At 44.7% G+C, this 16,394-nt stretch overlaps 1 protein-coding gene across 7 annotated transcripts in view; it reads right to left on the bottom strand.

The window, feature by feature from the left end:
• Window positions 1-16,394, bottom strand: part of DNAH3 (dynein axonemal heavy chain 3) — a 237,164-nt gene that overhangs the window by 153,063 nt on the left and 67,707 nt on the right. For all 7 annotated transcript variants that reach the window (XM_037740562.1, XM_017534343.1, XM_037740566.1 and 4 more), the window contains 6 exons: window positions 15,319-15,530; window positions 10,023-10,114; window positions 6,888-7,002; window positions 4,324-4,440; window positions 3,040-3,219; window positions 873-1,009 (listed from right to left, as the gene is read on the bottom strand). In XM_037740562.1, the coding sequence (XP_037596490.1) occupies window positions 873-1,009; window positions 3,040-3,219; window positions 4,324-4,440; window positions 6,888-7,002; window positions 10,023-10,114; window positions 15,319-15,530 (853 nt within the window). The remainder of the gene's footprint in view (window positions 1-872; window positions 1,010-3,039; window positions 3,220-4,323; window positions 4,441-6,887; window positions 7,003-10,022; window positions 10,115-15,318; window positions 15,531-16,394) is intronic.

Consider the following 16,394-nt stretch of genomic DNA (forward strand, 5'->3'; position numbering starts at 1 on the left):
CTCTGTTGCCCAAGCTGGAGTGCAATGGCATAATCTTGGCTCTGCCTCCCAGACTTAAATGATCCTCCTACCTCAGCCTCTCAAGTAGCTGGGACCATGGGCACATACCACCATGCTAGCTTACTTTTGTATTTTTATGTAGAGGTGGAATTTCTCCATCTTGTCCAGACTGATCTCGAATTTCTGAGCTCAATAAATCCTCCCACCTTGGCCCCCTAAAATGTTGGGATTACAGGTGTGAGGCACCATGCCTGACCTGGAGCTAACCTAAAACTCCCTTGACTTTCATGCAGAAGATTGGTTCTTGTGGGGAAAAAAAGAGTCAAATATGTATAAGCATACCTACCAGAAACTATAAAACTAGATGGCATAAAAAATTGGCTGATGTTTCCAAAACATATAGTCTAGGTGCTAAATGTTTTTACATGCATTAGCTCATTAATCTGTACAACAAACACATGAAGAAGGGGCCATTATTATATCCCAAATTTATAGTGGAGAACCTGAGGCTTGGATAGATTTCCTGGAGGCCTCAAGATTACTAAGTAGAAAAGCTAGGATGCCAAAGGAGGTCTGTTTAACTCCAAAATTCAGGCTCATAGTCATGATTACTCTATCCCTGTAATTGGGGAAAATAACAGTGTTGGTTTGGACACAACATGTGCATTTGACACCCACTGGTGTCCATTCAAATTCACACTAAGTAATGACCATGAAGCCATGCCCCATTCCTGAAAGCTGTCTCAGGGAATCGAAAACCAGGAAAGAGTATGGTCTAGATTGGTTGAAGCCAACTCTCAGTATGAAAAATGTAATTCTACCTACATATGGGGGAAGAACGTAATTCCAAATAAAAGAACAATGCTGGATACCTGGGGAAGAATAGTCTCTTCTTCTCCAAATAATTATTCAGCCCTTTCTGGATGTCCTCCAAGAGAAGGTTGGCTTCTTGAAGCTTCTCTGTCATCCGTGGCTGGTCGGCTGCCACCATAACCCTGCTATCTTTCACCTGGGTTCCATCAAAAAAGGGGAGACTCATCATGGGGTTCCCAAGTTCTGAGATTGGTCATTGTAATAATGTGTGACCGGATTATCAACTAACAGCATTCCTTATCCAGCTAATGCCTTCTGATCCCCCTACTAACTGCACAGGGGTGAACACTCATGGAACATGACCCTGTTCCTCTGATCATGGTTGACTGGGCAGGGACTGGGACACCTGAATCCAAACAAGCCCAATTATATTTTAATCCAGGGAGTTTAGAATCCAAACCATGACATTCTATACTAGTCGGGCTGAGTGAGGATCATGTCTCTTTGTGTGATGGAGTGGCAGAGCAAGCCAGTCTTGAGAGAGAGAGAGTGGGAGAGACAGACAGACAGAGAGTGAGAGACAGAGAGAGAGAGAGAGAAAGAGAGAAAGAGAGAGACTAAAGCATGGCCAGGAAAGAGGAGCTGAGATCAGAGAGATGAAAAGAGTTCCTAAGAGGTTTCTGGGTTCTAGATCCATCCTTTGTGAGGCTTGGCTGTACTTTTTGGTCTTGGGTTCCACAAGAAACCTGTTTGGTCTTTTCGTTTGAGCTAACCTGAGTCAGTTTCTGTCACTTGCACCCAAAGAACCTTAACTAATAGAGAATTGGCTTATGCTGACTTGATAATCTAAATCTCCATTTATCTCACCCCCACAAACAAAGCAGAGAAGATAAATTCCCTTGGGGAATTTATCTTTTTAATAACAAAAAGGAAATAACCTTTTTAAGTGTACCTCAATTTGATCACACTTGACTTAAAAAAGAAAAATGATTTGACCTCCTAAAAGATGCCTCTACCTGCCTTGCACACCCAGTGAACTTACCATCCTTCAAGGCTTGATCCTAGTGTCCCTGCTTTAGAGGCAGAAACAACCAATCACTCTTCTATAACATTACTTTTTCTTTTCTTTCTCTTTTTTTTTTTTTTAGAGACAGAGTCTTGCTCTTTCACCCAGGCTAGAGTGCAGTGGCACAATCTGGGGTCATAGCAACCTCTGCCTCCTGGGCTCAAGGGATCCTTCTGCCTCATCCTCTGGATAGCTGGGATTACAGGCACATGCCACCATGCCCAGCTAATTTTTTGTATTTTTAGTAGAGATGGGGTTTTACCATGTTGCCAGGCTGGTCTCAAACTCCTGAGCTCAAGTGATCCACCTGGCTTGGCCTCCCAAAGTGCTGGAATTACAGGCGTGAGCCACCACACTCAGCCAATGCAGCAAATTCTATGAAGACAGAAATCATATTCTTGCCACCTTCAAGTGTTTTCTGATTCCCAGTACAACCCCTGGGTCATTGTAGGTACTGAATAAACATTTGTTAAATATCTGAGTAACCAAATGTGGATAATTGTTGGAGTTCTAAAAGGATTCTCAATGTATGAAAGTGTTATTGCATCATCCTGTAACAAATAAAACCTCATGAAAAATGACAGTTTAATACAAACTGCCTATAGTTACTGCTTGGGAAGTGGAATTTCAGAAGGATTCTATTTGCTATGTTACATATATATATTTGTAGGTTTATATATTTTTTAAAATTTTTTTTGAGATGGAGTCTCACTCTGTCTCCCAGGCTGGAGTGCAGTGACACAATCCCAGCACACTGCAACCTCTGCCTCCCAAGTTCAAGCGATCCTCCTACTTCAGTCTCCTGAGTAGCTGGGATTACAGGCATGTACCACCATGCCAGGCAATTTTTTTTTTTTTTTTGTATTTTTGATAGAGATGGAGTGTTTCACCATGTTGGCCAGGCTGGTCTGGAACTCCTGACCTCAAGTGATCCACCCATCTTGGCCTCCCAAAGTGCTGGGATTACAGGCATGAGCCACCACACCGGCCATATGTTTGCATTTTTAATAATAATAATTTTTGTAATTAGAAGAAGATATAAAAGATTGGTTTTGCAAAACTCCAGTTCATTTCCAAGTTTCAAGGAAGGTGACTAGGATGCATAATGAGTAAACATTCGTATTTCTGCTGGAAAGAGTTATTAGGGTATAAAAACTTACTGCTTGGGACATAAGCAATTTCCAGGAACTATCAACAATCCCAAATTTCCTGCCCTCTTCTGGCATCTGGGCAATAATGTCCTCTGAACTGAAGATTGGTTCCAGGTACAGCCAGGTGGCTTGGCATTTCAACCAGGCATCCAAATTATCTTGTACACGAACTAGCTTTTCTTCCCATTTCTGTGAATTTAGCATTTCATATCTGAATCATTAACCTGCCACTCTGCATCACAGGGCCACAGACCAAGCAAATGGATGGAGCCATACATTTATTCATTCACTCAGTCAGTCAGTCACTTGTTTAAAAAATATTTATGGAGGGTCCCCCTATGCTCTGGTCACTGCTCCAGGTGATGTGAACATAGCAATGAGTGAAACACACAAGAGCTTTGCCCTTTATGGAGCTCATGTTCTAGCAGAATAATTATAATAGTTACACACACAATCTGCGACAAGTGATGGTCTGAGTGCTTTAACTATACAGAACAATTTAATCCAACAGCCTTACAAGGTAGATGTTATTACAAACCTCATTTTCCAGATGTAGAAACTGAAATACAACAGTTTAGTAATGTGCTCAAGGTCACATCACCAATAAGGAGCAGAGCCAGAATCTGAATCCAGGCAATCTGGTTACAGAGTTTGTACCCTTAGCCTACGTCACTTCTACAAACAATGAGTACAGGAGGCCAAACCCCTACCCTTGGGTAGCTTACATTCTAGATAACTACTGCCCATAAGATGCTTTCCAAATGCATGTGTATTTGGTGCATTCGAATCTCATCTTCTCTTTTGGCAGACAGTTGCAAAGGCTCAGCATGCCATACGCTTACTTGGATGGTTATTGCTTTCAGTCTTGCATCATTTATTTACTTATTTATTTTTGAGCCAGAGTTGCACTCTCGTTGCCCAGGCTGGAGTGCAATAGCACAATCTTGGCTCACTGCAACCTCCACCTCCTGGGTTCAAGTGATTCTCCTGTCTCAGCCTCTCAGGAAGCTGGGATTATAGGTGCCCACCACCACGCCTGGCTAATTTTTGTGTTTTTAGTAGACGGGGTTTCACCATGTTGGCCAGGCTAGTCTCGAACTCCTGAACTCAGGTGATCTGCCCGCCTCAGCCTCCCGAAGTGCTGGGATTACAGGCATGAGCCACTGTGTCATTTATTCATTTTTTTCAATTAGGACAAAGTAACTTTCTTTGTTAACTGAACGTGAAAACCTTCCCCCTCCTCTGAGAAACCCACATCTAATGAAACATGTCAAAACATTCATTTCCTCTTACCCGGCATTCTGCTTCTATTGGTTTGATGAATGGGGAGCCACACATGGTCTGGGTCTTTATCACGTGATCATCGAGTAGCATTTGAATCTCATCAACTACACACAAGATGCTTGTATCCTGTAAATAAAGAGGCACCACCCTGTCAAAATTGTGAAACCTCCCCGTTTTTCTTTTCCTTTTTTAAAAAATTTATTTATTAGAGACAGGGTCTCTCACCCAAGCCTGAGTACAATGGCTCGATTCTAGCTCACTGCAGTCTCAAACTAATGGGCTTAATCAATCCTCCTGCCTAGCCTCCCAAGTAGGTGGGACTACAGGCATATACTACCATACTTGGATTTTTTTTTTTTTTTTTTGAGACGGAGTTTCACTCGTTTCCTAGGCTGGAGGGCGATGGCAGAATCTGGGCTTACTGCAACCTCTGCCTCCTGGGTTCAAGTGATTCACCTGTCTCAGCCTCCCGAATAGCTGGGATTACAGGCACATGCCACCATGCATGGATAATTTTGTATTTTTAGTAAAGACGGGCTTTCACCATGTCAGCCAGGCTGGTCTCGAACTCCTAACCTCAGGTGATCCGCCCGCCTTGGCCTCCCAAAGTGCTGGGATTACAGGCGTGAGCCACTGTGCTCAGACTGGATTTTTAAGATGTGGGGTCTCACTGTGTTGCCCAGAGTGGTCTTGAACTCCTGGTCTCAAGCGATCTTCTTGCTTTAGCCTCTTAAAGTGTTGGGATTATAGGCATGAGCCACTTCATCCAGCCACCTCCCCATTTTTCATGCTGATCCCTTAAAACCTCACAGCTCAGAACTCCACTCTAATGGGATAGGAATCTATGTCTTGCAGGAGATAGGACTTCTACTTTCTTCCTTGAAAATTTTCTTAAAGATCTTTAGGCTGGGTGAGGTGGCTCATGCCTGTAATCCCAGCACTTTGGGAAGCTCAGGTGGGCAAATCACAAGGTCAAGAGCTTGAGACCATCCTGGCCAACATGGTGAAACCCTGTCTCTACTAAAAATATAAAAATTAGCTGGGCATGGTGGTCCAAGCCTGTAGTCCCAACTATTTGGGAGGCTGAGACAGGAGAATCACCTGAACCTGGGAGGCAGAGATTACAGTGAGCTGAGATCGCACCACTGCACTCCAGCCTGGAGACAGAGCTAAACTCTGTCACAAAAACAACAAAAAACTTTGATTAAATAAAATTTTAATGGTTTTCTCTTGTTAATCGGTCTTTTATTATAGTATTGTCCGTGAATGACCTTCATGATAGGTGAGGAAAGGGATCACACCTTTCCACCCCCCACAGCTTTTTGAGTGAAATCAAGGCACTCTGACCACTGAAACTGAATAGGGAAAGAAGTCACAAGTAGACAACATGCAGCTGGGGGAGGAGAGAGGCTTGGGAGCTTTTGGTTATCAATTCATATTGCACACGATAAAAACCAGGGGTACCTTAAAAATACAGATGCCCCAGCATTCTGAGAGTGGAGGAGCCAGGAAGAATCAACTGGGATTTTTTAAAGTATCCCAGATGATTCTACAATGCAGGTTTGGAGGCGCTGCTTTAAGGATCAATGGTTGGGCCAGGTTTGGTGACTCACACCTATAATCCCAGCAATTTGGGAGGCTCAGGTGGGCAGATCACTTGAGGTCAAGTGTTGAAGACCAGCCGGGACAACATAGTGAAACCCCATCTCTACTAAAAATACAAAAATTAGCTGGGTATGGTGGAGGGCACCTGTAATCCCAGCTACTCAGGAGGCTGAGGCCCGAGAATCGCTTGAGGAAGCAGAGGTTGCAGTGAGCCGAAATCAGGCAGTTGCACTCCATCTCAAAAAATGAAAGAAAAAAAGAACCAACAGTCTGCAGGATGTGTGTATCAACTTGTTGCCTCCATGATTTACAGCTCCCCAAGAGCTGCAGCCCTTATCCCTACCTCACACTCCATCCCAAAACCAAGCTAGACCCTAAAGACAGCTGAGCAAACACTTCAGGTTCGTGTACCTTCACATGCACTGTACAAACTCCGTGTTTTTTACAGTGCAAGCAAAAACAAAGACCTACATTCTTACTTTTCGAAATGTGATCGATATTATCTGGGAGACTGTTAGATCTGCAGAATCTTAGGTCCCATCCCAGACCTGCTGAATCAGAACCTGCACTTTAACAAGGTCTCTGGTGATTCCTGCACGCATCAACATCTGAGAAACCCTAGTCATTGTCTGCCCCTGTGCTTCTGAGGGGACTGGGAAGCCTTGGAGGTGTGTATAAGCCTGCACCTTCCCTGAGGTACTGATTTAGAGGCTTGCTTGGTTCCTTTGCACTGAGAAAGCTTCTTGCTCTGAATCAAAAGTCCTTTCTGAATTAAAGAATGCATCTCTGTGGCGGTGCTGAGAGGGATGATTGGCATAGGAAGGCAGCCAGGAGCAATCAAGATGTGAGCTATTATTCCTCTGTGAGTTCTGTTGCCATTCTGAATGAATCGCTTCTGTAATCTACTGCAAATAAATTGGGCTGCTTTCAAAGTGGATAGGGGGGGCTGCAGTTGGAGTGAGACTCACAGTATCCCTGTATTTCACAAAGGTGAACATCACATTAATCCAGTCTAACTTCATTTTATCCAAGTTTTTCTCCAGAGAGTATTCCTTGCTGGCAGCTGCACCAATGGGCTCCAATCTAAGGAGAGAACACAGCAACAGCAACATCAACAGGAGGAGGCAGAGAAAGACACGTCAGAGGAGAAATTTCAAGTCAGGAATGGTGGCTCACACTTGAATCCCAGCACTTTGGGAGGCCGAGGAGGGTTGCTTGAGGTTGGGAGTTTGAGGCCAGCCTGGGCAACATAGCAAAACCCCATCTCCACTACAAACACAAAAATTAGCTGGGTATGGTGTGTACCTGTAGTCCCAGCTACTCAGGAGGCTAAGGTGGGAGGATCACCTGAGCCTGCAGTGAGTGGAGATCATGATTGCACTACTGCACTCCGGGAAACCAACCCAAAACCAAACTGGTTTGGTTTGCACCAGACCAAACCAAAATGGAGTCACTCATGCTAAGTGCAAAGGAACCAAGCAAGCCTCCTAAATCAGCACCTCCCAGGGAAGGTGCAGGCTTGTGCAGTGTTCCAAAACTTCCCAGTCCCCTCAGAAACACAGGGGCAGCCTGGACAACAGAGTAGAACCCTGTCTCAAAAAAAAAAAGGAGAAATTTCAGCTCAGTCTCCAAAAGCCCTTAATTTGACCAGGAGGTTTACTATCTTGCTGTAAGATCTGCCAGCTACCCCCAATGTTTTGCAGGGTTTCTCACCCTCAGCACCATTGACTTTTTGGGCTGTGTTATGGGTTAAATATTGTCTCCCCCAAAATTCACATATTGAAATTCTAACCCCTAATATCTTGGAATATAGCTCTAACTGGAGAAAAGATCTTTAAAGAGGTAATTAAATTAAAATGAGTCATGAGGGTGGGCACCAATCCATTATAATTCGTGAATTTATAAGAAGAGATGACGGCACAGACACACAGAGGGAAGACCACGACAATTCGTAGGGGAAGACAGTCATCTGCAAGCCAAGGAGAGAGGCCTCAGAAGAAACCAACCCTGCCAACAACTTGGCCTTGGAGTCTCCAGAATTATGAGATAATAAATTTCTGTTGTGTAAGCCACTCACTCAGTCTATGGTACATTGTAAGAGCAACCTGTTCAACAAAAATTATGGGAGGTCATTATTCTGGCTGAGCTCCTGCACTAGACCCCAGCAGAACAGACCAAACCAAAATAGAGTCACTCATGCTATATGGCATGTAATCAAACTAAATCTTTAAGGAAGGAGATAGATCCCAAAACAGGACCATTTTTCCTGAAAACAGGAGATTCCAGTCTACCTGAGTCAGCGAATAAGGAAGTTCCCTTTGCGTGAATGAACCCTTATAAAAAAAAATAACCTCATATTAATCAATCTTTTTTTTCTTTTTCGTATTGTTCTGTTTCCTTATAAAACTTACCATTATGCTACTGCCCAGTAGGAGCTCTCATTCTATTTTGGAAAACGGAGGCTTTCCTGATTCATGAATCTTGATTAAAAGTCAATTAGACTATAACTAAATTTGTGGTAGCTTTGTCTTTTGATGAGCCCTAGCAAACTAACACAGGCTGGGTAATTGTCATCGGGAGCTGTCCCATACGTTCTAGGGTGTTTAGCAGCATCCGTGGGCTCTACCCACTAGATACAGCAGCAGACTCCCCAGCCCTGTCCCCATCTGTTGCCAGTTGTGACAACCAAAAATGTCTCCAGATCTTTCCAAGTGTCCCTTAGGGTGGGAAATGGGCCCCAGTTGAGAACCACTGTTGTAAGGTCACTAAAATAAGACCTCTTTTTTCCATCTTTGTTTATGCCTTATTTGCCCATATTCTGATTTCTTTTCTTTTCTTTTCTTTCCTTTTTTTATTAAGACAGAGTCTTGCTGTGACACCCAGGCTAGAGTGCAACCGATCTCGGTTCACTGCAACCTCTGCCTCCCAGATTCAAGCGATTCTCCTACCTCAGCCTCCCAAGCAGCTGGGATTACAGGTACCCACCACCACAACCGGCTAATTTTTGTATTTTTAATAGAGACGGGGTTTCACCATATTGGCCAGGCTGGTCTTGAACTCCTGACCACAAGTGATCCCCCCACCTCAGCCTCCCGAAGTGTCGGAATTACAGGCAGGAGCCACTGCACCCAGCCCATATTCTGATTTCTTATTCAGATTTTAAACTTCTGTTAATTTATGGGATGGCTCTTGCTCCACTTCCCATCCCTCCCCCTTTCAAAAACACCTACTATTTTCCTGATACTGGGTCCACCCATCCATGGCCCCTCTGTTCCACAGAAAGAGGCATAAGGGGAGAGAGAGAAGCTCTGTTCTAGACATGGCATTCAAATAGAAACATTCTCACACACACGAACTCCCCAGGAATTCAGAGAAGGGAAGAAAGCAAGAGAAGAGACTTTTTTTAAAAAATTAAGATTGAGTCTTGCTCTGCCGCCCAGGCTAGAGTGCAGTGGTGCTACCTTGGCTCACTGCAACCTCCATCTCCTGGGTTCAAGCAATCCTCTGGCCTTAGCCTCCCAAGTAGCTGAGACTACAGGCGTGTGCCACCATGCCTGGCTAACTTTTCTATTTTTAGTAGAGACGAGGGTTTCACCATGTTGGCCAGGCTGGTCTGGAACTCCTGACCTCAAGTGATCTGCCTGCCTCTACCTCACAAAGTGCTGAAATCACAGGTGTGAGCCATTATGCCCAGCCGAGAAGAGACTTCATATTGGACCAGGTTTCATACAATTTTAAAGCTCAGGAAGCCTTGTTGCTTTGTTTGTTTAAAGAAGAGAAAACCAAGGCCCAGAAAGGCTGAATGCTTTTGCCCCCAGTAACTGAGAGCTGGGCTTGAAGCTCAGGTTCAAAGAACATTTTTTTAAAAATTCCCTTTGAAATAAAATCCATGACTCCATTTTCTAGTCATAACCATCATCAGCTCTGCAGCTAAAAGTAGAAGCTTCACCAATACTAGTCAGGAGGTGGCGATTAAATAGCCTTAAGCCACCCTATGCCACAAGGAAAAAAACAAACAGCCCGATATGGGACAATCAGATCACTGTGGGAACTTACAGATCCTTTGACCAAAACCTTTCCTGAAGAAAAGGATAAGCCCTTACTTCTCAATGAATTTGCCGAATCCTAATTCGATCATATTTGAGAGGCAAGTCGTTTCAGTGGGCTTTATCTCGTAGCCGACAATCTCACTGATCTGCAAAGAAAAGAGGAAAGCAAGTGTCTATTATCTATGGCAGTGCTGTCCAGTAGAACTTTCTGTGATAATCAAGATGTTCTTTTTATCTGCGCTGCTCAGCAGAATAACCACCAGCAGCAGATGGCTACCGAGCACTGGAGATGTGGCTAGTGTGACTGATGAATTTATTTTTAAATTAAATTAAAGTTTTTTGAGACAGAGTCTCACTCTGTCTTCCAGGCTGGAGTACAATAGCACCATCATAGCTCATTGCCACTTTGACCTCCCAGGCCCAAGCGATCCTCCCACCTCAGCCTCCCCAGTAGCTGCGGCCACAGGTGCACATCATCGTGCCTGGCTAATTTTTAAATTTATCGTAGAGATGAGGTCTTGCTGTGTTGCTCAGAGTGGTCTCAAACTCCTGGCCTCAAGCGATCCTCCCATTTCAGCCTCCCAAAGTTGTCATATTACAGGAGTGAGCCACCACAACCAGCTAATTTTAATTAGACAGGGTCTTGCTCTGTTGCCCAGGCTGAAGTGCAGTGATGTGATCATGACTCACTGCAGCCTTGACCTCCCAGGCTCAAGTGATCCTCCTGCCTCAACCTCCGGAGCAGCTGGGACCACAGGCATACACCTCCATGCCTGGCTAATTTTTTCTTTTAAGAAATTTTTTTGTAGAGATGGGGTCTTGCTATGTTTTCTAGGCTGGTCTTGAACTCCTGGGCTCAAGAAATACTCTCACTTTGATCTCCCAAAATACTGGGATTACAGGTGTGAGCCATCATGCCAATCCCCCTTTACTTTTTAAAATGTGGCTACTAGAAACTTTAAAAGCATTGGCTGTGCATAGTGCCTCACTCCTATAATCCCAGCACTTTGGGAGGCTGAGACAGGTGGATCACTTGAGGTCACGAGTTCAAGAGTAGCCTGGGCAACATGGTGAAACCCTGTCTCTACTAAAAATACAAAAATTAGCCAGGCGCGGTAGCATATGCCTGCGGTCCCAGCTACTTGAGAGGCTAAAGCAAAAGAATCACTTGAACCCAGGAAGCAGAGGTAGGTCTGAGCCGAGATCGTGCCACTGTACTCCAGCCTGGGTGACAGAGCAAGACTGCGTCTCAAAAAAACTACACAAATGGCTCACATTATATTTCTACTAGTTACAGAGGGCCAGTTTTGGCATCCATCAATGAAGTTTCACCCTAAGATCAAATGTTACCTTGTTCCGTTTTCCTTTTTTTCTTAACAGTTAAAATTGTGTTATTTAAAAATTTTTCTTTTTCCATACTTTTTTTTTTTTCAGACAGAGTCTCGCTCTGTCATCCAGGCTGGAGTGCAATGGCACAATCTCGGCTCACTGCAACCTCTGCCTCCAGGGTTCAAGTGATTTTCCTGCCTCAGTCTCCCAAGTAGCTGAGATTACAGGTTCACATCACCATGTCTGGCTAATTTTTGTATTTTTAGTAGAGATAGGGCTTCACTATGTTGGCCAGTCTGGTCTCAAACTCCTGACCTCAGGTGATCTGCCCACCTCTGCCTCCCAAAGTGCTGGGATTACAGGCGTGAGCCACCGCGCCTGGCCTTTTTCCATACTTGATTATTTAAAGACAGGCCGGGCGCGGTGGCTCACACCTGTAATCCCAGCACTTTGGGAGGCTGAGGCAGGTGGATCATAATGTCAGGAGTTCGAGACCAGCCTGACCAACATGGTGAAACCCTGTCTCTTAAAAAAAAAAAGACAGTTATGTTTAAAACACGCACCCTGACAAAAAAGACATCTGACAAACAAAACTAGCAAATTAATCTTCCACTTTTGCATCTGCAAAAACTGTCTCAACAAACAGAAGCGAACAAGCATTGTAATAGAGAGCATAAATCTGTATGTGCAGGACTCCTTTGTGTGCAAAACTAGGAGAAACTGTGGGTCAAACCAGGCATATGAGGATGGAAAAAACATTAAAACTCATCACAATTGAGTTAAAGCAGAGTTTGAGTGAAATTTGTGAAGAATCCAAAACTTCTCCCTATTCTGAGGAAGACCCACTATGGGAAGAAGGAATGTAAAGAACATACCCTCTAATTTGACAAATAATATACATGCCTGTCAGGAACAGATGCATCTGGGGTACTCGGGTGTAGTATTCCAGATGCATCTTTTCCTGACAATCACGTATTTCTGAAAAAAATAGTTCGGTCTCATAAATGTCTTTCCATCTCATTTATACTCTGGGTCCCTGGAATATCCTTACCAGTCATCTTCTGAGTTTTGTTTGAATGAAAATATAGTATACTGTGAAAATAACAACAAACCAGATACTGAACATGTTTTTAACAGAGACCAGGAGTCTTGTTTGTTCGTTTGTTTTGAGATGAAGTTTTGTTCTTGTTGCCCAGGCTGGAGTGCAATGGCACAATCTCAGCTCACTGCAACCTCCGCCTCCTAGGTTCAAGTGATTCTCCTGCCTCAGCCTCCCAAGCAGCTGGAACTACAGGTGTACACTACCACACCTTGCTAATTTTTGTATTTTTAGTAGACACAGGGTTTTACCATATTGGTCAGGCTGGTCTTGAATTCCTGACCTCAGGTGATCCACCTGCCTTGACCTCCCAAAGTGTTGGGATTATAGGCATGAGTCACCAAGCATGGCCAGACCAGGAAACTTTTTATAATGTCACAGAAAGTGTGAAAGCAAGGAACCCAGAAATAGTTATCGTTGACATAAAGGAAGACCAAGAGTGTTATAGGCACATGATGAAAAAAATAACCAAAATAACACTAACTGCAAATAGGACATCAGAAATATACCTTAGGGTAGTGATCCAAAAAGCCTTTCAGATTTGTGGCATCCATCTTGTTTTAAACCACAGTAGCAACCCCTTTGCTGTTATCTGTAAAGTCTGTGCCCCAAACGTAAGGCTTTAACTTTTTCTGCCTATGTTCTGTAAATGACCAGAACCCCCAGCACTGCCATGGCCTGGCTTCAGAAGATCCAGCTTAGACTCCAGTGCTACAGGTGTTCATCCTTCAGATCCCCCTGCCAGGGCTGGCATCTGTGCCAGTGGATTTCCTAACTTAGGCATCAGGGCAGAGAATGACATCCCCAAGCCTGGGGCTGTCCCTGGGGTGGCCTGTGGTGTGACCTAAATACACTGCTGGGAGGAATGGGATCTGCGTAGGGGTGGCCCGGAGGGTATCTGGGGCCTTTGTCCTTTCTGAACTTGACTCAACTGCTTAGCCCACTGTGCTTCCATTTAGGGGCTCACTGTTGTTCGTAGGGTGACAGGCCCCGTTCGTTGGGCCCCAGATGTTGGGATCCAGCCCCACCCCGTATGTGGGTGCCCTTGGTCCCGGTAGTAACAAGGGACTGAGAAAAGGAAATAAAGGCAGAGACATAAGAGTAGAATTTACAGCATGGGTCCAGGGGACCGATGCAAGCGTGGAAAACACACTGGCCCCAAGCTCTGGGCTCCAAACACTTATGATGTGCACAATCTCATTGATCTTATGGGCATGGAAAGGGAGGGTAAAAGTTTAGGTAAGATAGCCAGGTGGAGAGCATTTGATATCCTTCTAAGACATGCTAAACTAGCACTCTGAGTTTACCACGATGGCAACAGAAGTATAGCGGATTAGGAGCCACCCGGTCTGACCACTCCCAATGCATCAAGGGGCTTTTATCTCCCGAGCATTGAGGACATAGAGCAAGGCCAGACTAGTGAAATCCCATCTCTACTAAAAATACAAAAAGTAACCAGGTGTGGTGGCACATGCCTGCAGTCCCAGCTACTCAGGAGGCTGGGGCAGGAGAATTGCTTGAATCTGGGAGGCGGAGGTTGCAGTTAGCTAAGATCACGTCACTGCACTCCAGCCTGGGCAACACAATGAGATTCCAACTCAAAAAAAAAAGAAAAAACAAGCAAACAAACAAAAAACCAGAAGTAGACTCAGACAGCCCATGCCTTGTCTGTACAGCACTTCATCCTTGCTTGGGTCTCGAGTCTCAAGACTTTTTGGGAAATTGAAAGTAGCTTCTCCCTACAAAAAACCCTGACTCTCTTATGTATTAAGACCTCTGTCTCCCTAGGAAGAGCAAAGTGCTCCTTGTCACTGTGTCACCACTGGTTCCTTTCAGAGAGAATTTCCTCAGTCTTATGCTTGTTTTCTTTTCCCCTGTTTCCCAGGCTGGAGTGCAGTGGTGCAATCATGGCTCGATATAGCCTTGACATCTGGGGCCCAAGCAATTCTCCCACCTCAGCCTCCCAAGTAGCTCGGACTACAAATGTGCATCACCATGCCTGGCTAATTAATTAATTACTTAGGGAGAGATGGGGTCTCACTCTGTTGCCCAGGCTGGGCTCAAACTATCCTCCTGCCTCAGCTTCTCAAACTATTGGGATTGTGGTCATGAGCCACCATGCCTGGCCTTGAAAGTGGTTCTGAGAGGGGGGAAGTACAGGCCAAGTCAGAGAAGAATCTCCCCAAAGAAAGCCACATTCACTTCCACTTCCGCATGGAGCAACTCTCTGGTAGAGGATGTTTCAAGGCCATTGCTAGCCCTTGGATGTGACGATTATTTTAGAAACACAGTGAGTTTTCTTTTTTCTGCTTAGTGTTCACACCACACTTGTCACCCTCACACTTGGTTGCTCATAAAAATCCCAACTATTTTTAAGGAGAATATTATTCTAATTTATAGGCCCGGAGGGCTGAAAAAAGAGTGCAAAATGAGTTCTGCACCTGTTTGACAATGAAAGGCCACACGAAAGTCATCCTAAGTGAAGTCATCCTAAGTGGGCATCATCTGGTATTATTAGCAACCGCCAGGGAGGGATGTGGCTTTCTTTTTTGTGCACCCTGGATCAAGGAGCAAATCAAGGTCCTGTCACTGTATTGAGAGGACATGTACATCCTTGTTGCTCCTTGGAGGCCAAGATTGGAGGCTCTTGGCCTCCGAAATCTTATCTGCTTAGGAAGCAGGAAGGAGACCCTTTGTGGCCATTGGCTGCAACAACACTGAACCAACGACCAGCAATATGGGTTCCAGGGACAGGGCCAACCCGTTCATGGGGCAGGGAGTTTATTCTCTTCCTTCAGAAGGCTTACCACTCTCATTTGCTATCGCTTTGGGCTTAAGGACATATGTTTCCTGCCTTCCCAAGCACCGCGAGGGCCAGGTCTGGGCCGGGCTGCTCGGGGGCGGGCAGTGATTGATAGGAACCTGTTGCCAATGCCGGTCTTTCATTCCTGGGTTGCAAGAAATACTGAGGATGGGAAGGTGCTGCTTGAACTTATCGATCTTGATTTTTACATTCTCTGCTAGGCGCTTGGGTGCAGGCACATCAGATAAGGTCTTGATCAGTTTATACGTTGTCCTCCACATATTCCCTATCTCCTCCGCGATTTGCTCAGCATTCAGTAAGAAGAGAGGTCCTGAAAGAGAAAAGAGTGAGGCAAGAGTCGGACCATCGCGGAGGTGTTAGTCATGCGTACCTTTAATCCCCTGAACTTAGAGCTGTGCCTCCTGTATCCTTTGGAGATTGGAACACATACGGGCTTTGAGAATCTGAAACGTGCACTTAGCCAGTGGAAACTTGGGTATGATACAGGGCTTTTCTAAGCGCCAACAGTACCTCCTGTGATCACAGGGGTAATAATGGATACCCTGGAGGGTGATTTTGGAAATTCAGAGATAATGTACAGTGGCTAACATAATGCCTGGCATATAATGGATGTACAATTGGCATGTCAATAGTTATTATTGTATTTTTATGGCCAGTTGCAGTGGCTTTCACTTGTAATCCCAGCATTTGGGGAGGCCAAGGTGGAAGGACTGCTTGAGCCTAGGAGTTTGAGACCAAACTGGGCAACATAGTGAGACCCTGTCTCCACAAAAAATAAGAAAAATTAAAAAAGAAAACAAATTGTTATTATTGGCTTTAGAAGCTGTTATAGTAGTATAAAAACTGCTTCACAAAAGCTGTGAAATATTAACCATTGGGGAAAGGTGAATGGAGATATGAGAGGTCTCTGTGTTGTTCTGGCAACTTTTATGTAAGTTTGAAATTATTTTAAAAACAGGGCAGGGCACAGTGGTTCACATCTATAATCCTAGCACTTTGGGAGGCTGACACAGGCAGATTGCTTGAGCTCAGGAGTTCAAGACCAGCCTGGGCAACATGGTTAAACCTTGCCTCTACCAAAAATGTAAAAAAATCAGCCAGGTGTGGTGGTATGCTCTGTAGTCCCAGCTACCCAGCTATTTGGGAGGCTGAGGTGGGAGGACCACTTGAGCCC

This window comes from Cebus imitator, unplaced genomic scaffold, assembly GCF_001604975.1.
Source record: "Cebus imitator isolate Cc_AM_T3 unplaced genomic scaffold, Cebus_imitator-1.0 Scaffold85, whole genome shotgun sequence".
NCBI lineage: Eukaryota > Metazoa > Chordata > Mammalia > Primates > Cebidae > Cebus > Cebus imitator.